The following is a 23,623-nucleotide window of genomic DNA, read 5'->3' as shown; positions in this document are numbered from 1 at the left end:
ATACATTAAAAGCAGAAAAAAATGAAAACATACTGACGTCTAAATTTCGGCATATTCTTGCAATACAAAAAAATAATTAAACGTAGTAGTAGGTGGTTGTCTTGCAATACTTATTGTAAAGCTGTTTTAAAGATCCAAACTAGCTGCAACGTTTAAAAGCAAATAGATGGCTGTTTTGGAGCAGTAAAAAGAGTAACTAAGCACAAGACCATTCAACAATGGCCTCTCAGTAAATATTTCATTGCGCGGTCATCTCCGAATGCTAAAGTGTATAGTGTATCACTATTTTACTGTTCAAAGATAGTGAACATAATACTTCTTAGCAAAGTGGCCATCTTGGAATGAAAACATTATGCATGACGGGTTTTGGGACGGAAAAGTCCTCTGCATGGTATGAGACATGTACTCTGAACTGAGTGCCCAACTATATACTCTTGTCTGGATCCTTAATGCCACATTTTTTGTAATTTGTAAACACTGCTTATGTGTTTGCGCTATGACATAGGCCGGTCTCACGGATTGCGGTCTGGTTGGACTGGGAGTGGTGCCCATAGGGCTACCCTCATAGTGGTGAAAGGCTACTGCCTTTGCCTGGAGTTAAGCAGCATGGCAGTGTAGTGATCAGTAGTATTGAGCAGGTACTTTTCACCCTGTGTCACTAAAGTGAGGCCTACAGGCTCACACGCCTTTCTAAAAGTTCAGCTTCTGTGTGCTCATCAGGTAGATGTGGAGTGCTTTGCAGTGCAGGAGTAGCGACTCTGAGCTGGATGTATATGTGTCTGGGAAGGATACAGTACAGAGTTAGTGCAGGAAATGTGTGGTTTGTGCATGTACTGGGTGTATGTATGCCTGTGAGGAATACGTTACATGAGCGATGTAGTGCTGTTCTATGTGTGCACAATAAATGCATTTGCTCAGTGTATGTGTTCTTTCGTTCAGTACTATTCATGCAGGGTAAAGTGTTGTGCAGCGTGCACATTGTGAGAATGTGTGCTGGAAATGGGTGTTTGCAAGTCGCACACCCTGGTACAATAGAGAAAAGCTGTGGTAATGAACAATGCACGCAGACTCAGAATGTATGCGTACCTGTATTGGCATATTGCATGGAGGTAACAGTACTGGAGAGTGTGTGTGCTTTGAAAGTACCCTGAGTGCAAGTGTGCTTGCACTAGTACATTACATGGAGGGCCATGTGCGCCATTTTGGGAAGTTCGGGCCTACCTGGTGAAGATATGGGGAGTAGAGAAATACCCCCCACCTGAATGGATGTGTGTATTGCTGCATCCCTCTGAGCTGGGTGGGGCACACACTGGAGGAAAAAAGGAAGAAATTCCCTCTTTCCAATTCAAAAGGCTTTTCTTGATTCAGTGATATATTAAAAGGAAGGGGCCTGGAAACATCTCAGAAAGCAGATGGGGCTGATAAGGGAATCCTAAACAGTAGGCATGGTATTGATCTTTTGATGTACATATCACTGTAGGTGACATTCAAGTGAGAACTGTGGTCACTCCCATGAACAGTGTTGTGGGACAATTGGCTTCTGGGTCTTGCCAGCTGTGACGGAAATCCTTTCAAGAGGAAAGAAGAAAAAGAGAAGCGTACTCTGCAAAAAAAGCAAATTCCCAACATAAAATTTAAAAGGCTCAGACTCTAAATCTCATTTTGATATCTGGCAGTGGATTATAAGAAGGGGAGTTGCGACCCCAAATGTTGTCATATTCCAAGCAGCAAGATGGGCTGTGTGAGAAACGAAGCTCTGCAAGACGTATGCTTGTGAATAGGACTGGAGTCACAGTCCTGCTAGTCTCCCTGCTGGGTGAGGGACCATCACAGAGGGAACCAAGACCACCTGCATTGAAGCCTAGAACACCAGCCCCTGCCTGCTTGACAAGAGGAAGAGGAGAGAGTTGGAGGGAGTGAAGTCCGGTGGGAAGCTCTACCCAGAGAACTCTGCCCAAGGTGTGGGGAGTTCATGTGGACCGATCGAATCATTGCCCATGTTTAGGAGCGGTCTGGCGATTCCCCCCCACCCCATGCCAGGAGTGGGCATCTGTGAACTGAGCCATGTAAGGCATGCCGTACGGAAGATCCAGGCCCACACCTCTTCATTACTGTGACCCCGTATGCCAGAGTGGGCCACCGTTGAACTTATTGGACCAAGAGCATTGAGACTTGTGTACTTTATCAGCAACCCCATATGTCAGAAGCGGCGGCAGTGGTAAGGGTGCTCGCAGTTTGGGCCAAGCCGGAGAGTATTGCGGCAATCGCGTATGCCAGGAGGAGCTGCCGATACCATTGTGGCTAGGCGATCTAAAAGAAATACATAGTGATAGATTCCTTACCTTAGAATTACACTCGGGTCAGGCTGGATCTGGAAAGTTTTCGTCAGCAGTACCCCTGCGCGTCGGAAGGTGGCATTGTGCGGCTCCGCGTCCGTCATTGGCATCGTGGTTGCTGAGATGATGTCGCAGCAGCTACTTAGACGCTGCCGTCATGCGCTGACGTCTGTTCTTTCTTTTTCTGCGCCAGCAAGCGCAGGTCTGTAGAGAGTGGTACCCCCAGTCATTTTTTGACTGAGGTTTTTTTAGGCTTTTTGTCTCGGTTTTTTCAAGTCAATCGACTCCTGGTGTCGTAGGGATGCCTGGTTTCAAGTCTTGCGGGGACTGTCCTCGAATGATGTAGGTGACGGACACGCACCACCTGTGTCTCCACTGCCTGGGGCTCGACCATGACCCCAAGTCATGCCCCGACTGCCGGGCCATGGTGCCGAAGACTTTGTGGAAGTGGTCCCGTAAGTTGCTTGATGTCCAGCAGTCGGCTCCGTGCCACTCAAGGTCCCAGTCCTGTGGGAAGTCAAGGGGCTGGTCACGGAGCCATCACCATCGTTCTTCAGAATTGAAGTCTTGGCACTCTGAGTTAGGTAAGACGAAGTCCAAGAAGAGTCATCACTCGACGACTTTCCCTCACCCGTCACGTGACGCGGCTGAGCGTACTGTTGGTGCCTTCCCAGCGGCTCCGGCGGAGCCTACGATGTCGCCGTCGGCCTACCCGCCCTTCCTGGGTCCGTCGGCAACTCCGGCCCAGCTGTAGGAATTTCTGTGAGCCATGGCCCGCCTCTTTGGGCCGTCTGGCCTCGCCTTCGGGTCCTGTGGTCCCGACTGGGGGCCCTCACCTTCACTGTCGGTGGCTCTGGCTCCAACATCGCTGTCGGCTCCGGACCAGCGCCGCAGGGCCCCCAAGGACCCAGGCCTGGATCCCGGTCGACGCCCGTTGACCTCGTTACACCTCCACCCACGTCGAACCCCACCTCTGACGTCGCCCGTGGCACCGGACATAGTCGACTCCGGTTTCAGCCCCGAAATGGACATGGAACCGGAATGGTGTCGCTTGACACCGATTCCGGCGCCGATGGGGCCTTTCTACCCCTATGTCTAGCCTCGTTATTTTCAGCCTGTACATCAGCCTTCAGAGGAAGGGGAGGTCTGGAAGGGGTCTGATGACTCTCTCACAGCTCAGTGTGAGTATGACCCGGACTGGGCAGAGGAACTGGGTGATGCCAGTGACCTCGACACCCCTCTTGACCTTTGCATGCTCACTCCTCCTACTGTGGCTTCTGAGGGTGCAAGTTATGCACCCGGCGGCTACCTCTGCGGAGCCACTGCTGCCTTTTAATGAGGCACTTTCTGATGTTCTTTTGGGCACATTGAACAATTTGGGAAGAAGATTTTTTCTTCCGCCAGGGGCTGTGGTCTGTGAACACTGTATGCCTCTTGGGCCGTTATTCCCACTCTGTGTGGGATACGGTGGTACAAATACTGCCTCAGTGTCCGGAGGAGGCGCAGACAGTCCTCTCGAAGGCTATTGCTGAGGGGAGAGATGCAGCCAAGTTCAGAATACAATGTGGCCTTGACATCACCGACTCACTGGGTAGAGCGATTGCCACGACAGTGGCGCTCCGTCGCCACACCTGACTGAGGACTACTGGCTTCTCTGGAGATGTCCAGAACATCCTGATGGACATGCCCTTTGATGGTATTTGCTTTTTTGGCAACAAGGCAGATAGTGCGTTGGAGCATTTTTATTTTTTTTTAAATTTTTTAAAACCTTTATTGTAAAAGAGCACACAGCTATTCAGCCTAACATCCCGGAGGCAAGGCAGCATAGACTCAGGAGGAGAATAGTGCAAGGCAATTTAAATCAGAACATTGCAGGTTGTTTTTTTATTTTTTGAATAACAAGATAACTAAAACAAGAAAAGAAACGCCAAAGGGCGCGTAAGAGTGGCAATGGAGCAATAGAGACGTAGAAGAGTCGGCCAGAGGCAGAGGAGGGCAGGTAGAGATTCGATAAAAGAAGGAATGGTAGGATGGGGAGAGGGGGGAAGGAAAGAGCAGGAGAATTACAAACATCATAAAACAGTTGGTGTCACAGGTTATGGTGATAGGTGTTCGTCCAGGGGGACAGGTTCCGGTGGCAAACACACATCGCCCCTGTAGGCATTCCACGCCCCCCACACTCTATTCCACGTCTGAGGCCTCCCCCTGGCAACATAGACCGTCTTTTCTCTGAACATGCACCAATCCATGTTGGCTTTCCATTGTACCACCAGGGGGGCCGTAGCAGCACCCCACTTTTGAGCAATATCACGCTTGGCAATCATATTGCCCAATGTCACCCAACGAGTCTGCGCCGTGTTGTGATCAGACGGTTCCCAAACGTTAAGGAGGCACCTCCGCGCCTCTGCTGCCAACACCACTCCAGTCACCTCTCCCATAATCCGGTGCACTTTCGCCCAGTAAGGGGCAATGACGGGGCATTCCCACAGAATATGCAGAAAGGTTGCGAGAGCCCCACAACCACGACGACAAAGGCCGTCGGGCGAGAATCCCATATGCAGAAGCCGAGGGCCGGTGACATACACCCGATGAAGGATTTTGAATTGCACCAGTAGGAGACGTGAGGAGATAGCGACTTCTTTAGGGGAGGATACTGCACTCTGCCAGTCCTCATCGTCAAGTTCCAGGCCGTCCGCCGTCCATTGATCTCGCAAACACAGGAGGAGATCAGTTCGAACATTGATCAATTTCTTGTAGGACAGGGAAATAGCACTGTCAGGCATATGGCCATCCAGAATCGTGTCCTCCAAGGGGGAGCTTTCGGGGATCTCACCCTCCGCCGGCTCGGCAGAGGTCAACGTGTGTCTCAGCTGGGCGTAGCGGAAAAACTCCGAACCGCCCAAGTGGTATTCGGCCTGCAGTTGAGGAAAGGTCTTAACTTCGCCCTTAAGAAGCATATCGTCCACCCTGGAGATACCTATGAGGTCCCATTTGTCAAAGCCCTTGGTGTGCCACAGCCTGCCCAAGATATCCGAATCGTACAGTGGGGTAAACCTAGTCAGTCTGCCCTGCCAACCCTGCGCCTTGGTAATCGTCCGCCAAATGTGAACCGCCGCCTTGGTCGGGCCTGATAGGCGCCGATCAAAGGATCTGGAGTACAGGGCACGATAGTAGTTGCCACCGCGTAAAAGCCACCTGTCCATTGCGTAGCCTGGGCTATCCACAGGGCCATAAAAACCGTGGTTGATGGCGGTGAGCTGAGAGGACCAGTAGTACCGACGTACATCCGGTATGGCGATGCCTCCATCGTACCACGGCAATGTGAGCTTTTGGATGGCGACCCGAGGTCGGCCCTCCCAGAGCAAAGCGCGTTGCAAGCTCTCGATCTCTCGAAAATAGCGGGCCGGAACAGGGTCTTGAGTGTTCTGTAAGGTATACAGAAACCTGGGCAAGGACATCATTTTAAACAATGCTGCCCGGCCCAGGAGAGAGAGCGGGAGCTTGCGCCAACTATCCACATCTCTCCGCAGCCGCTGGAGAGGGGGGAGGAGATTGTGTTCGTATCGCGCCTTGGAACTACCGGATATGTATATTCCCAGGTACTTAAAGCCCTGACCGGCCATCTGGATATTGCAGCCTCTGGGGAGGCGCGGTGTGTCCCCCTTCAGAATGTAGAGGGAAGACTTGGCCCAGTCGCATGCCACAATGAACGACTTGCAGGGGGAAGTAAGATATAGCAGAATGTCATCTGCATAAAGGGAAACTCTATCCTCAAAGCCCGGGGCCCAGGTTATACCATGCAAGTCCGGGTGTACACGTAACATGGCCGCAAGCGGCTCCAAAGCCAGAGCAAACAGGAGAGGTGACGGGGGCAACCCTGCCTGGTACCTCGGTGAAGGGCAAATGAAGCCGACACACGGCCATTGACCGTGACATTAGCCGACGGGCAAGCGTAAAGGAGTTGCACCCAACTCAGGAAGACCGGTCCAAATCCCAGCTTCGCTAGTACCGCCCAAAGATAACTCCACTCAAGGGAGTCAAAAGCCATCGTGGCGTCGAGAGAGGCAAGTACCGCCGGTTCCTCTAGGGTGTGAGCTCTAGCCATAACACCATGAAGCCGGCGCAAATTAAGGGCAGTGTTACGGCGGGGAATAAAACCCGACTGGTCCGGGTGCACCAAATCACTAATGACTCCAACCAACCGATTGGCAAGCAGCTTGGCTAGGATCTTAGGTTCCACATTGAGGAGAGAGATGGGGCGATAGGACCGGCACACGTCTCTCGGTTTTCCCTCTTTGTGAATAACCACAATGGTGGCCAACCTCTGATCCAAGGGAAGGAGACCCTCGTCCCGTGCCTTCAAAAACATAGTCCGCAGGTGCGGGGATACCACATCCGGTCGAATTTTGTATAACTCGACCGGGATACCATTGGGGCCAGTCGCTTTACCCGACCTCAACGCACGGATCGCCAAAGCGACCTCGTCAGTGGATATGTCCCGATCTAAGTCGGCACGGTCCTCTTCAGAAAGACAGGGAAGGTCAATCGTCGAGAGGAACGCAGCCGAGTCAGCCTCGGAGCGGTCTGAGCTGGAAGTGTAGACACCCCGGAAATAATCAGCAAACGACTCGGCAATGGCACTTGGGTCTGTGACGGCTACACCGTTGTCGCCCTTAATCTCAGGCACCACACGGCTAGCCATCTCGCGCCTGTCTAGCCAAGCCAGCAGCTTCCCGGCTTTATCCCCAACGTCGTAGATACGACCTTGCTGTTCCTTGGCCAGGGTAAGGGCGGCATTCGTGGCGAGGTCATGGTATTCCGCCTGTTTAAGGGAAAGGTCATGCAAAAGAGAGGGGTCGGGCTCGGGTCCCAATCGGGACTCGAGGCGCAAAACCTCGTCTTCAACACAAGCGAGGTCGGCATCCCTGACTCGCCTGGCCTCCGCAATGAGAGCAACAGCCTCACCCCTCAACACAGTCTTGAACGCCTCCCACAAAGTGAGAGCCGAGCCAACCGAGCCCACATTCTCCGAGAAATAGAGGTCGATGGCCTTAGCAAGGAGTGCACGAGTCTTGAAATTACGGAAATACCATGGGTTAACCGCCACCGGGCGGTCAGACAGGACGATGTTAAAATCAAACGAGACCCACATCGGGGAGTGGTCGGAAATACCCCGTGCCAGAAAACGGGCCTCAGACACGGCAGACGCATGTGCAGCCAGGGTAAGAACGTAGTCTATGCGGGAGAGACTACCATGGGCACCCGAAAGGAAAGAGAATTGGCGGAGCACGGGATGTAGTAGTCGCCAAGTGTCCACCAGACCCAAGGAATCAAGAAAGGAAGGCAGCCACAGTTGGGAACTGCGGAGATCTCTCGGCGGTTGGCGGTCCAGGGAACCAGAGCAGACCGAATTGAAGTCACCCCCCATTATCAATAGGCCAGCAGGCAAGGACAAAATGGCGCCACCAAGGTCCTGGAAGGTACTAGATTGCAGGCCCAGGGGAACATAAACCGAAAGCAGCGTTAGGGAACGCCCTTCCCATCTCCCCGCCACTGCAGCGTAGCGCCCCCTCTCATCAATCACAGTGACGTCTATCTCAAGGGGAAGGGACGCACGCACAAGGATACCCGCCCCCCGGGAGCCCGAAGAGAACCCAGAGTGGGCCACCTTCTTGTAGCCTTTACGGTTAAGAGCCTTGCAAGAGTTTCCTACCAAATGCGTCTCTTGTAAAAGCACAACATCGGGCATATGCCTCTTAAGCAGTTGAATCACCACCCCTCTCTTAACACGGTCACCCAACCCATTAACATTCCAACTGATCACTTTTAATCTCCTACCCCCCATCATCCCGCAACCCGTCCCACCCAACCCCGGCCAACCCAATCATCAAGTAAACAGCATTAAACACGATCCATTGCCTGAAGGAAAGAGAAGAGAAAGAACGAACAAACAAATAAACTTGCATAGTTGCACCCCCCCCACCCTGCACCAGACTAAAAAGCCCCCCCAACCAGCAGTGTGCCTGTCGCCCCATAAACTACTCTACAAAAAGAGACCCAGAGGAGTAAGGAATCTCCGCGAACACCTCCCGCCACCCTCCATTGAACGATAAGAAAGGCAACAGGGTCAATCAAGAAACAATACCCAACAGTCTAATGAAGCGGGGTCATCAAACGCCGGAGTCCCCACAATAGAGCCAAGTCTCATAGATCCGGGCCACCAGCCGCACCTCCATCTTGTTCATCATGAGCGTCCCGACGCGGCGACAAAGTGTCCAACCATTCACTCACATTCTTGGCAAAGTCAAAGAACAAAGCACGGCCCTCATGCTCAATCCGGAGTTTGGCAGGGAACATCATGGAATACTTATATCCCATTTCACGCAGTCTCCGCTTTACTCCCGCATAGCTCTGGCGCTGTCGCTGTACCGTCCTAGTAAAGTCCGGGTAGAAGTGTATCTCAGCGTTCTGGTACTTAAGCGGTCCATGTCGTCTGGAAGCCTGCAGGACCGCATCCCGGTCCCGAAAGTTGAGAAGTCGTGCCACGATGGGCCTAGGCGCCACGCCCGACTTTGGCGGGCCGCCCAGCACCCGGTGTGCACGTTCCACCGAGAAAAAGTTACTAAGGCCAGACGGTGCCAAATGGGTCTTTATCAGTTCTTCCACAAAGAGGTCTGTCGCCGCTTCCTCTGATCCCTCTGGGACACCGACAATGCGGACGTTCTGCCGCCTGGCACGTCCCTCAAAGTCCTCAAGCCTCCTCGAGAATTGGTCCGCAGTCATCCGCAGGTTCCGGACCTCGGTTTGCAGGTCCGAGACGTCGACCGTGAGGCTGGAGATCTTAATGTCCAGTGTCTTCACTCTATCATTAGTCTTGCCCAGGTCGGCTCTAATGAGAGTCAGATCAACAGCCATGGTGTCCACCTTGTGGGTCAAGATCTCATGTTGCTGCTGCATGTCCGCCCGAAAACTGGTGATGGCACCCATAATGTCGCTCAGGGTAGGCTCGGAGCCGTTGGGGGAGCCCGTAGATGGTAGGCTTTTGGCAGAGGAACCCGTGACAGGCGGCGTCTTCGGTTGGACATATCGCTCAATTCTATTCTGTTGCGACTGTGTTTTCCCGCGGACACCTTTGTTCGACGTCTTCTCGGGGTCCCCTCTGCCCGCCATGTTGGTTCCGATGAGGACAAAGGGCTACACCAGCCAAGTCCGAGCCCAGCGAGCCAAATAGAGAACCCGGGCTAAATAGTTAGGCCAGGCCGACGACGGAACGCACTGTAGGCATTAGTACTCCGCCAGCAGGGACAGCAGGCAAGCACTTCGCATTCCAATCGTGCGGAGCGGCGGAGACCGGAGAGACAATGGCACAGTCCTGGCACGGAGTTCCACTCGACGTAGCTCAGCGTAGGAACCACCGATTCGAAAACGGAAGGCAGTTCCCGCCTCAGTAGACCATCAGCAATAAGAATCCACCATCGTGGAACAGGATTTCAGGCAGGATATATGAGGAGGATTGGAAGGTCCGCTGAGCTCCGAGCTTACGCGGCCATCTTGGTTGCCCGCGAAGCTCCTCCCCGCGTTGGAGCATTTTGAGGACTTGCGCCGCTACGGCTAAGTCTTTGGGCCTTTCGGCCACTCGCCCTCCTCTGCCTTCTGCTTTTCGCTCCTTTTGTGGCCACGGAAGGGGTGCCCCAGCACATTCGCTTCAGAGCCACAGGCCGCAGCAGCAGCAGCAGTCTCAGCCCGGATGAGGGACCAACAGAGGCGGCACAGGGGGCCAGCGAGCGGGTCAGTCCACTTCCACCCCGGCCACCACTGCCCCAAAACCTTCCTAGTCCCGTCTTTCAGGCCCATCAAACGCCGATGAGCGGCAGGATTCGCCAAAACCTCCCCCACTGCCGCACCATCACTTCAGACCGGTTGGTTTTACAGATAGGCTGAAACGGCTACTCCTTCCCCTTCGAGGCTACACCTCCAGCCATGCTACCCCAGTACCACTGCATGTCGTGGGATCTCTTCGCACTTCAGCAGGAAGTTACGGCCCTCTTGGCCAAGGGGGCTATCGAGCGCGTTCCTGCGCCAGAAGTAGGACGTGATTGTTATTCCCACTACTTTCTAGTGCCCAAGAAGGACAAGGGCCTGCGTCCTATCTTGGACCTCAGGGACGTCAATCGCTTCCTCCGGAAGGAAAAGTTCAAGATGCTAACTCTGGCTCAGGTCTTGTCTGCTCTCAACCCTGGAGACTGGATGGTAGCGTTGGACTTGCAGGACGCATAATTCCACATTCCCGTCCTGCCGGCCCACCGGCATTACCCGTGGTTCATGGTAGGCCACAAGCATTTTCAGTTTACCGTACTCCCCTTTGGCCTTACCAGCGCCCCTTGGGTGTCCAGGATATTCAGGCTATGATTCCGATCTTTCGGCCTCTATCCTGGGTTTCGGTCATTATGACCCTGAGGCTGCTGGGCAGCATGGACTCCTGCATCCTGCTGGTTCTCATGCCAGATACCATATGCAGGCTCTGCAGTGAGACCCGAAGTTCCAGTGGGCGCAGCATCAGGGGAACCTGTCCGATTATATCCAGATCCCGGAATGCACTGCTCAACAGTTGCACTGGTGGCACACAAACCGGTATTGGGTCAATGGCAGATGCTCTCCCATCCCCAACCGGAGCACACAGTGGTGACAGATGCGTACCTCCTGGGATGGGGGCCACATGGGAGAGGCGGAGATCAGAGGCCTCTGATCTCCAGTGGAGTTCAGGCTCCATATCAACCTCCTGGAGCTTCGGGCTATCCGACTTGCACTGAAGGCATTCCTTCCCTCTATCAAGGGAGAGTAGTGCAGGTGTTCACGGACAACACCACCGCCATGTGGTACTGCAACAAACAGGGCAGGGTTGGGTCGAGGACCATATGTCAGGAGGCTCTGCGCCTCTGGACATGGCTGGAACAGAAGGGCATTTCCTTGTTGATTCAACACCTGGCAGGTTTACTGAACGGCAGGGTGGACGAACTCGGCTGCAGGTGCATGATGGATCACGAGTGGCGTCTTCACTCGGACGTGGCGCATGGTCTCTTTCAACAGTGGGGAGAGCCTTGGTTCGATCTATTCGCCACCTAAGAGAACGCGCAATGTCCGCAGTTCTGCGTGTTGGAATTTACAAGGCTGCACTCGCTAGACCACGCTTTTCGCTGTGAGTGGAGTTGCGGTCTGTTGTATGCCTTTCTGCCTATACCACTTCTGCCCAGAGTGCTGTAGAAGATCAGGCACAACTGGGCCCAAGTCTTTCTTGTGGCTCCGGACTGGTCTCGAAGAGTTTGGTATCCCGAGCTACTCAATACGACCATTGATCCCCGATCCGACTGGCTCTTCGGGAGGATCTTCTGTTGCAGCAGCAAAGAACGGTCGTCCACCTGAACCTGTCCAGTCTCCACATGTTTGCGTGGAGCTTGAGTGGAGGAAGTTGATTCCTTTTTGTCTTGCCTCCTGAAGTCTGTGATGTCATTCTGGCAGCAAGGCGTCCCTCCACTAAGTTGGTATACGCCTGCAGGTGGAACAAATTTGTGGCATGATGCACAGCAAAGGCTGTGGATCCCCTTTCTGCCCCTCTTTCAGAAGGTCTTCTGTTCCTTCTTTCTTTGGTCCAGGAGGGCTCTGCTCTGGGCACTATAAGGGCTATCTTTCTGCTATTTCGGCCTTTCTCAGGCTCCCTGACCAGCCCTCTCTTTTCAAGTCACCTGTTTTAACCTACCTCAACTGGGAAATAAGGCGACTGATTACGCTGCACATAATCCTAAACCCGGACATGCCAAGGCACACTAGGCGGCGCTGAACATAGATACTACCCTACTTGTCTACAGTTCAGCTGGCACGGGATCCGAGTGTTGTAATTGTGCGGTAAACTGACCCACCCACCTAGTAAATGAGCTTGGGCGCATTAAGCAGTACTCTCCGTGTTCCAGGCGTGCTACTACAATACTGTTGAGACTCCACCGTAAATGTTTTGGGTAGTGGGCAATGACCTGCATGTTTTTCTATCTTATTGTGTTGACAAACTCAATAAAAGAATGGTGAAAAAATAAATAAAGCCTGCTGTCTATGTTGTAGTTTCTCCTAATAAACATATTAGATGTATATCATCTGCATACCTTTTTGTAATGAATCAGTCGGACAATACCTTTTTATCATTAGCTCATCGCCAAAACTAACTCAAGCCTACTAGATTGAGCATAAGTTTTCCTGCAACAGACTGTCAAGTATGCAGTAATAAATGTAGAACTATGGACAAAATTAGAGTTGATGAAAGAATATTCAGCCCCTCCTAAGAGGGCATAACAAGAATTCTGACAGTTCAACAAAAAGGTTGACATTGCAAATCTTCAATTCTGAGTCCTTGCCACAGGTGTAACCCACACCAAAATATTTGTTTACTACAGTCATATGTGAGTATGTGAGATTCCTCGTAAGAAAATATCAATTTACAGTCTTATATATAAATATAATGACCATCCACCGTTAAAAGCGTGTTGGCTTTAACAAACTCGTTTCATAATAACTTGGTTAAACTTTACCTTTGTTGTAGTTTTCATAAAAAACATTTCCTACTTGTGGCACAGGGCATAAATGTTCTCAAATAGCCAATCTGGCCTATTTCATTTATCATTGGTTTCTCGCCATAAGGTAACCCTCTGGCACACTGTTAGAAAATTATAAAAAGACACAGCATAATAGTATGTATAACAATATTCTTCTCCTAACAGGATTATCTATAATTACTAAACTCCAAATCTCTTACCCATAGGTTTTCTAATACAAGGAAACCAGAAGGGAAAATGAATACCAAACCCCTTGCTTATTACAGTGATTTGTGAAGCTCCATGCATCGCAAATCCAGTCTGCAGGCTTTAACACATATTATAACAATCCATCCCTAAAGCTCTCTTGCTTAATATATGATTTTCTCAATAAATAAATCAGACCTACTGCATTTGTCGATTTTTTTTCAGAATAACAAGATTAGACCAATAGCACTGACGTACCCTATTCAAGTGAAGCGGTCAGGCCTATAGACTTTATCACTGGTGTGTGTTACTATAACCAACTCACTCTTTTTGTATTCCGCAAAAGCTTTCCCATAAGGCAATTATCAGTATACTGTCATTAAGGTACAAATATGTAAACAATTTATAATTTGCTAAACAATATACATCCTTTCCAAAAAAAGCATAGCAAGGATTCCTAGAGTTCATAGCTTCTAACCCGAGGATTTGCCACAGTGAGTAACCAACACCAAACTGATTGCCTACCGTGGTACTGAAATACCTGTCGCCATTCTTTAACAGTGTAATGACGTCAACCTTTAAAGGCCTATTGACTTAAACAGGTGCTTTTTGCAATAAAAAAGTCAGGCCTGTACTGCCTTTGTGGTATCTTTGCACAATAAAGAGATCAGAGTTGTATATTTGGTTGATGGCATGTCACCATAAACAATCCAGTCCTGCTGTATTGAGCATAAGCTTTCCCACAAGGCAAAAAGTGCAAAACAAGTAATTTTCCAAACTTTAGACCATTCCAATCTGTACTCAATGTAATCAGCATTTGGACAGAGCCAAAGCCCCTCTTGCAGTAGTGATTCTTAAATCTCTTTTTCTGTTGATCACAAGTTTCAGCTACAGCTTTACTGTCAAGCCAGACCTAAAAAGCATGTAAGTGAACACAACTGAAATATTCGATTTGTCAAATAGATTTATAGTTACCAAGTAGTCCCTTTTATTGTGAAACATCTCCAGCCAGTACGTGCTCTTTTAGCCAACAAAACATTTCCTTTTTTGGACTTGTAGGTTTGGACTTAATATTGGATGGATGCGCTGAGAACGTTCAGCTTGCAAAGTGCTTTTGGCTAAAAAGCTAGATTGGCTGAAGGTGTCGCACATGATAAGGCCAGTTTCCACGCGGATGTAATGATGTGAAATAATAAAAGCCAATATTGAAAATCATATGTTGTCATTGTTTCTTTTGCGCTCTGTAAAGTCCAATACATGTTTTGGCTCCTTACCTTTACATTTTTTTTTATTTACATATTGGATTTACTATGCCAAAACAATAGGATAGACCGTTGCTTATGGACAGTACTTTTAATATGTCCGCCTGGGCCGCAGTCTGACTTGACAGCAGTGTTTAACACACTGAACATATAGAATACATTGTGAGAAAATGTTTTTATGATTTTGAGGACCCTGATAAAAATTATTGTTAAACACACTTTTTAATGCTGTACACCTCCACTACAGCTATTGATCTAAAGTGCTATTCACATTTGGCCAGCAAAGATTACTGACTTTTCTTGCACTTGTAAACTCTGAGATCATAGTTTCAGTTTCGAAGTATTTTCCAAAAGGTTTGACTGCTTTGCTGTGTCTATTGAATATACTCTGACCTGCTTAGGTGTCACATAGTGTGATCTACACATAAGATCCTATTTTACAATATACCCTTCTTTACATGCCTGGCTTTAGTCTGTGCCCTGTTCAAAGTGCCGACTAGACTTCTCTCGCCCCAGATATGACAGACCTTAGACAAAGCATGCAGATAGTCCACTGGCATGGACACACTGCAAGGGCATTTATCCGCCAATTCAACTGCACCGGGCAGATTGAGCAAATCCATCTGGTTTGTATTGTTAAAGGCTAAAGTGAGTGTTTAATGAGAGTGATGGCTGGACTGAAATATTTGGGTTATTCCCTTTGGTATGTTTTAACCTGGTTATATTGTTATGCCCCATTAAGAGGAGCGCTTTTGCCTCCCTGATTTTGCTGCCAATGCTTGTATTAATTGTCAGCAATCTCTTTTGATAGGATGGAAAGACCGCTGAGGATCTTGCGAAAGCGGAACAACATGAACATGTAATAAGTCTGCTTGCGAGGCTCCGGAAGGTAAGAATGCATGTTGCCGTAAAATGTGCATTTTAGATGTAGATTCATTGATACCAGATCTGCATTGCATGTTAAAGGTAAGCCAACTGCTGAAAATGTATCTCCACCCGTTACCGGTCCTTAGACTCCATCCAAGAGTGAGACTCCTCACTCAGGTTAACCTGTGTGATCGGCCTCTGTGGATTCAACAAACCTTCACAAAAAAGAAACCAGGACATTTTTCATGTGACTAAGTTCATCAGGAATTGGAAAAGCCAGTAGGTCTGGCTATGGCTGCCAGCCTTTTAACATTATCAATCGTCGTTTTGTTGTGTTTTTTGCAAAGCTTCATTGTTTTGAAAGATGACATACCCTCATCAACCCCAAAAAAGCCTTGTCTGAAAGCAAATATATATTTGGTCTCACAAAGCACACATTGCCATAATAATCCTGAGAGGATCTACATTGTGTGAGGATGTGCTGCTTGTAAAAGAGCAGAAAGCTGCAGCGCACATTGAAGGTAGCTATTGGCTGAAATTGACTGACCCGTTGTCCCAAGGTGCATGCTGTAGAGGGCAGAAGAAAAATAACAGACCAATGGATAAGGCTGAAAAGCCCTATGAGTAAGTAGGTTATGCATATAATTTTGGTGGAACCAAAATGTCTTGGCTAACACAGACATAAAAATAGAACTCCTTTCCTTGCTCTACTGCTCAAAGTTTTGGACATGAAGCTTTATAGGCTACCCTACGCTGCAACCAAGGGGTATATGCCTGGGTATATTCTGAATAATTTTCATATTCTCAGAGGAGTGTATCCATCCAGTCAGTATCTCCTTATGGGCTGTATATAAGAATCCATGGGAACCTGCGAGAAAGGCAGGAGTCTGTTTAAAACTGTGCTGCATTTGGCCCTTTTGACCTTAACATGCAGCCCCTGGTCAAAAGCAGGACTGCGCTGTTGTTTACTTAACTCAGCACTAACATTAAAAAAGATGATAAATAAACGGGCAAGCTTTTATTTAAAAGATAAATGAAGTTAAAGAAAGTAACTGGGGTGTCTTCACTGCTTACCTTTAGGAATACATTCACTTTTTTAAGACATCTTGCAACAAACGTGCAAAATATGATAGTGTCTTCAAAATTCAAAAAGTAGATTTCAGCAACATGCAGTACCATTTCACCTTAGTTCTTCAGAGTACATCAGTGTATTGCAAGCTATTTTGTTTTTGAAATATGTATTTCAGCAACATGCAGAACCATTTCATCTTAGTACTTCAGATAACATGGTGCATTGCAAGCTATTTTGTTTTTGAAATGATAGTTTTCAAACATAAATTTAGAAAACTTCATGCTTTCCCTTCATCCTGACAACAATGCCAGCCGAGAACTAAGAGGCAAGTCATTTGTTATGTGCACCCTCTCGGTGGCTTGAATTCCTATTGTTCATAAAAAACATTATAGTTTATTAAATCAAACACAGAAGAAGGTTTTGTACAGTGCAGATCCTGAAGTCATGTATTTCAAGGTCCTCCTAATTGTGAAAATGAAGAAAAAAGGAGGGAAGTTAAATCAAACATTTGCCTAGGACCGTGCAATTTGGTAAATTGGGAAAGCCGGGATTAATCCCAGGTTTTCTGCTTTTACATAGTGTCATTCAGCCACCAGATGTACTCGCTTTGCTTTTCCTCCACCCAACTTACCCTCTAGCCTGACCGCCAAACGTATGGTATCAATGCAGACGTCAGCCACACCACCGACAAAACTTTTTGGCCCCTGATAGAATGTTTGCAAGTACCCATAATTTAAAACAATAAACAGTCCTTATTAATGGCAATATATTGCCGATTAGAAATGGGTTACCATTTTAGATGACATAAAAATGTGAATGTACACATCGCGTTTGCTTTGTAGATCTAGAGGTGATAGGCCTGTGTGGTACCCTGCTCATGAGGTTACCCAATGATGTCATGAATGTCAAGGGTGTGAGGGTTCCCTGGAAGACAGTTAAAGCAGACATACCAGGGCAAAGCATCTAACTACATCTGCTTCGAGTGGGGTAATTTATGTATCCTTTCAATTTACAATAAACCCTCTCTTAATCTACTGGTGGTGGCTGGTTATTTCTACATGCCAACATGCATCACAACAGCCTATTAAACAATCTGGCCATATGACTCTTTTTTGTTGCACATATTGTGGCTTTTGAAGCATGTCTATGCCCTGCACACTCCCATTTCATAATTAAGATAAAAGCCTGGTTTCCAGACGACCCCACTGGTCTTTGAAAAATCCATGGGAGAAGTTGCCCGTCTATATCTGACGACATTGACATCTAAACAGAGCGCCAATAGGGCCATTTCTTTTGGGTATTTTTATATTAAGAAAGATGTAAGCAAGCTTGAATAATGCACACGAGGTAGCACATGTGTGGAAGTACCTGATGATTATTTCTTACACACAGTGTAACACTGTGTATTAAAGAAGTTTGGCGAGTAGCTTTTCACTATCAAGCCCGAACTGATTGCCTCTTCTATGGGGGAGGAAGAGGAGTGGGCTATGCAAGAGGGCAGTGGCTAAACTGGAATTGCATGGGCTAAACAGGGAGCACAGGTACAAGCGATGGAGCATGGAAAAGGGGGGTATAAGATGCAAGAGAAGGGCTAGGCCTAGAGCACCGACCTGGGAGATAATGGTAGATGAGAGTAGAAACCACAGACATGAAGGATTCAAAGAGGTGTTAGGGACCGCACAACCACATTGAGGCTGTCAGCACTCCGTGTAAGCGCACAGTCACCACCCATTCTAAGACCACATCTGCAACAGACTTGATGCAGCCCTTGCAGCAGCAGTGCAATATTCCCCTGCACATACATAACTGTTCCAGCATAGGAGCAGTGGTGACCGGCCAGAGCAACATATACAAGATTGTATACATTATCCAGAATGTGTGCGTACAGCTCGGATTCCTATAAGCTGATGATGGCTTCTGCACTTCCCTTCGGTGCAGCATTCTGTGCACTTGTGTTGCTCGGCAGGTACATTGTGCCCCCTCACGGATAAGCCCAAGGCCACCCGCTTGCAGTACTTGGCCATTCATCTTTCTAAGCGCTCACTCATTCTGTAACATCAGACCAACAGACGCCACTTGGTTTGTTTCTGGGTTTTCCACTCACACCTTAAAAAAAATCTAGGTTTGTGAAGCTTTTGCGAATACGGTGACTGGGGGCTTTTGTCTGGAATTGGTTTTTCAGCCTAAACTTTCCAAAGTAAAGTTGTTGTCTAAATGAATGCTCTCGCTGTAAAGCAGACTTATAAAAAGAATATCAAATAAGAGTTGGTCCATCAAAGGACACATGTCTCTGACCCATCCATAATGCACATGATACCCCCTACTGGCTTCAGGCCTAAACTGCAGCTAATTTCTTTGTTGCGGGGATAGTATATTCCATCATCTACTTGATCTTACTCTGCTCCTGTGAGACTGGACGGGGTCACCCTCATTTTTGTACTAACAAGCTAAATTTGCCTTCCCTTTGCCGTTATTGAGGGACCTCCAAAACCTATAAAAATGTGAGGATGAACCTGACATTTGTTCAGAACATTTAATAGCACCATCCTTTATGTATTTTAAAAGGAAAAAGGCAGCGATTTGTTGTGTGAATTGCCAATGATCACACTGTGTGTTCGTTGTGAAGCTGGAATGTGAGTTTATGAAGCAAATGTGTTACTGTCTGATACCATGCCTCAGTAAAGTGCAGACTGGCCTGCAGGCAGGCTGGTGGTGCGGCTGCTGCTGAGAGTGATGTCTGGTTTGCAGGTGGGGATGCTGCTGAAGTGGTGACTGGACTGCCAGCTGGTATGCTGCTGACATGCAGGCTTGGATTTACAAGGTTTGTTGTTGAAGTGCTGATCGGCCTGCACTTAGGCTACAGACCGCTACAGCTGTTTTAAATGGCGTTAGAGCTGCCATGAAAAGCTACTTCCGAAGCTCTAGCTGGGCTGTAGATGGGGCCGCTGTTGAATTGCTGATTGGTCTGCCGGGCGGGATTCTGTTGAAGTTCTGGCTACGTTTCTCGCAGGCACCAGGTAAAGTGGAGCTGCTGGCTAGGGGTGCAGGCAGGAATGCTATCGCTGCAGAGCTCAGATGGAAAAGGCAGCATAGTAGCGGGGTGAGATATGACAACCAACTATTCTTTTATTAGCCCAGATTGTCTATTCTTGGTTCTTGGAATTAAAAGCTTTTTTTGTCTACTAGTGTCATTTGGAATACTTTTTTTCATGCTACATAGTCATTAAGGAAAAACACCCCAGAAGCTGTGAACTCCTCTGCAGCTGCTGTTTGCCCCTTTAAATATGGAGCAAGGGGTAATATACTGTTCTTTTATGTAGCTTCTGTTCTTAATTGCTCTGTCCTTGGGGTAAATTCCTGTCTCTCCCCTCCATGTTCTCGTGCGTCTGTGCGCACGCGCCCTTGACGCCGGTCACAGAACGAGCAGCAGGCATTCAACGCCGGGATTACGTGTCAGTTCTTAATACATGTAAATGCCGTGTTCTCCTCATACATTTGTCGTCGTTAAACTGGGTATGGACTAATATTGATATTGTTTTTTTAGTACTCTTCCTGTACGAGAGCACTGTTGTAAATTACCCGTGTTATTGTAAAACACACAAAAAAATAAAACTGTCTGCTCCTGCAGTGTGCTGCGTATGCTCTCCCTGGAAGCTGCCCAGATATATAAAGAGGGTCTTGGAAAGTGCTGCTTAAATCCAGCGTTTCTGCAATGCCCTGTTATTCCTGGGTCCGCAGCCAGAGGCTTGCAGGCGAGTGACGCTCTCTAATGGGTGCGGCTGAAAATAGAAATAGGAGCAGAGGTGGTGTGTACGGATTTACAAGCCGCGCGCAGCCTCTAATTTTAAACGTTCCCTCGGAGGGCGCTCATTGTGTCTTGTGATCTCCGCCCACTCTGTGGAATCGCACCGCTCGGCTACGGTTCAGAAGGGACCACGGCTGCTGCAGCCAGCTATATTTGGCAGGGTGCGTTAATGCTGGTTTCTGCGATTTAACAATTAAGAGGTTGGAAAGTATTGCCAGGTGTTTCAAGTTTTGGGTCACTAGTGTTTCAACCTGACCTCTTGAGCCTAGCCCTCGCACACTTGAGGCTTACATTTCAAGTCACACATTCCAGTGTGTGAGTTTTTTGCACTAAACTAATTTGTATGCTTTTTATTTCTCTGCCAGTTTTGGCAGTAAATGGCATCCAGTGGTCGAAGTGGGGAAAAAAAAGTAGGGGAACTGTGGGCGGAGAATCAGGGGGTGGGATTAACCTGAGGATTGGATCAGTGGGCGGAGTCAGAGGTGTGGCTAGAAAGAGCAAAACATACCATTTTTTTAGGTCTCGCCTGTCGATGCGTATGCGCATCGAGCTTTCGAGACTATGGGGGCTTAAACAGTCTTTAACTAACTTGCAAGGAATCGTGGCGATTCCTTGCAGTGCCCGTGAGATTCAAGCTCAATGCGCATGCGCATTGAGCTTAAAAGCGCGTGCACATGCCCCCTCCGCCCCCTCCCCTGCCCGCCGTGTCGCATTTCTCCTCCCCCCTCCCCTTCTCTGCCTTCCCTCCGTCCATTTCATTCTCCTCCCCACTCTCTCTCTCACATTCTCCCCCAGCTCCGCCCCCTCACTTCTTGGTTGCATGGCCGCTAGGCCGTGCCTCCCCTACTCTCCTCCCCCCTCCTCCTCCTACTCTCCTCCCTTCTCCTCCTCCACCGATAATATTTGAACTGTGCGCGGTAATTGGTTTCCGTGTGCATCCGCCCTTCAAAGTTGGCAGTAATTCAGGGCAAGATTACCAGCAGCATTGTTTCGCAAAAGACATCCTGTGTAATCGAGGCAGGGGCTGTTCAGACAGTGGAGAGGCTGCGATTACTCTCCTCCCCCCTCCTCCAGCATTGTAACCCGTCAGCATGGCAAGGGAGTCCCATCCCTTCAGTGTTCGCTAGCCTGGCGTCCATCTTTGAATGCCTGTCGTGTTTGATGCTGTCATACATTTATATTGTCTGCAGTCGATTTTTTCTTTAAAGCCTGTACTTTGTTTTAAAAAGCATTTATTTTTAGAATGTCATTTTTATTTTTGAGTAGATAATCCATAGATTTTTTTAAGTTAACGATAACGTTCTTCAAATAAAAATACGTTTACTTCCGATATGATGCCTGGACCTTTTCAGTTCTTTCACCTAATTACTTGAGCTGGGCTCTAGTTTATTTCTCCTGCAGTGAAAACAATCCGCTCCATAATGGCCGCCGTTTTTAATTTAACGACAGCTAACACCAATAGAATACAGTCCTTACATCCAGGCGTACCTCTAGAGTGGAAATGCTTGCTGTACGTGTACGCAGGCGCATTGCAAGTTTATTCGCTCACAGCACATCGTTTAGTCCGTTTTTACTTTGTTTCATGCCTTCTGAAGGAAATGGATGTGTGTATGGCCATGTGTACGGAGTCTTTTAAATTGGAATTAGTGAACTCCAAGTCCCAGCCGCATTGATCCAGGCTGTCTCTTTCAGCCACTGGCTTGACACTTTGTCAATTACATATTGGCTCAGCCCAGAGAACTACTTCTTTCTTCCCCACTGTCTCTCACCTTATGTATAGGTTTTGCAGTAACCCGTCACCTTCAATGGGGTGCAGGTACTGTAATGCATTCAAGAATATTTTTTATTGGCCTACCTCTATCTGCTTCTTATGCATATATTTATGCCCATCTGAATGTGCACTAGCACATAAAACCCAGACCTATTGGCTTTGCTAATGCCCGGTTTATTAAAGATGAAGGACAAAGCAAGGTGAAGTTTGTTTAACTGACAACAGTATCTCCAGAAGTCCTAGTCGGCAATTAGCTCCATATCCTAATGGTTAATTTGAAAGACTCCTGTTTTCAGCGCTTCCATATAGCTTTTAGGTCTCGCCTATGGATAGCTTCAGCTGTCTGTTGTCAAAATACATTTTGTGTGCAACGCCAACAATTACAGCAGCTTTTGGGGAAACGTATAGTTTATCATTGTATGGATTTTTTTGCCAATGCCATTTGCTTGCTAAGAATTCAATGGCTTGCTTTATTTACTCTTTTTGCGTTTGACACTACATTCGAGTATTGCTTCTTTACAACACTTTTGAGTGGATAACTTGTACCTTTCATTGCTTACATTAAGGGAACTACTTTTTAGATCTGGCATTAGCCAAGACCATCCACCTATTTCATTTATAGGCCATAATTCTCTTTCAGCCACCACATCCACCGCATCCACCACATCCACATCCACCGCATCCACCACCACCACATCCACCACACCCACCACCACCACATCCACCACACCCACCACCACCACATCCACCACACCCACCACCACCACATCCACCACACCCACCACCACCACATCCACCACACCCACCACCACTACATCCACCACCCCATCCACCACCACCACTGCATCCACCACCACCACAGCATCCACCACCACCACAGCATCCACCACCACCACTGCATCCACCACCACCACTGCATCCACCACCACCACATCCACTGCATCCACCACCACCACATCCACCACCACCACCCCATCCACCACCATCCACCAACACCCCATCCACCACCACCACTGCATCCACCACCACCACCGCATCCACCACATCCACTGCATCCACCACCACATCCACCACCACATCCACATCCACCATGACATCCACCGCATCCACCACCACCACCACATCCACCACCACCCCCACATCCACCACCACACCCACCACCACCACATCCACCACCGCATCCACCACCACCACATCCACCACCGCATCCACCACCACCACCGCATCCACCAACACCACATCCACCACATCCACCACCACCACCACAGCCACCACCGCATCCACCACCACCACATATACCACCACATCCACCACCACTTTCACCACACCCACCACCACTTTCACCACACCCACCACCACCACATCCACCACACCCACCACCACTACATCCACCACCCCATCCACCACCACCACCCCATCCACCACCACCACTGCATCCACCACCACCAACACCCCATCCACCACCACCACTGCATCCACCACCACCACCGCATCCACCACATCCACTGCATCCACCACCACCACATCCACCACCCCATCCACCACCACCACCCCATCCACCACCACCACCCCATCCACCACCAACACCCCATCCACCACCAACACCCCATCCACCACCAACACCCCATCCACCACCAACACCCCATCCACCACCAACACCCCATCCACCACCACCACTGCATCCACCACCGCATCCACCAGCACCACATCCACTGCATCCACCACC

The 23,623-nt window shown here is 48.8% G+C and overlaps 1 protein-coding gene across 1 annotated transcript in view; it reads left to right on the top strand.

The window, feature by feature from the left end:
* The window catches only part of DAPK1 (death associated protein kinase 1), a 633,429-nt gene that overhangs the window by 502,721 nt on the left and 107,085 nt on the right, over positions 1 to 23,623 (top strand). Inside the window, exon 19 of the mRNA XM_086961193.1 lies at positions 15,194 to 15,271. Coding sequence (XP_086817319.1) covers positions 15,194 to 15,271 — 78 coding nt within the window. The remainder of the gene's footprint in view (positions 1 to 15,193; positions 15,272 to 23,623) is intronic.

Source organism: Lissotriton vulgaris, chromosome 3_1 (genome assembly GCF_964263255.1).
Source record: "Lissotriton vulgaris chromosome 3_1, aLisVul1.2, whole genome shotgun sequence".
Classification (NCBI taxonomy): domain Eukaryota; kingdom Metazoa; phylum Chordata; class Amphibia; order Caudata; family Salamandridae; genus Lissotriton; species Lissotriton vulgaris.
Note: the sequence above shows the minus strand (reverse complement) of the source record. Positions and strands in the feature narration are given on the sequence as shown.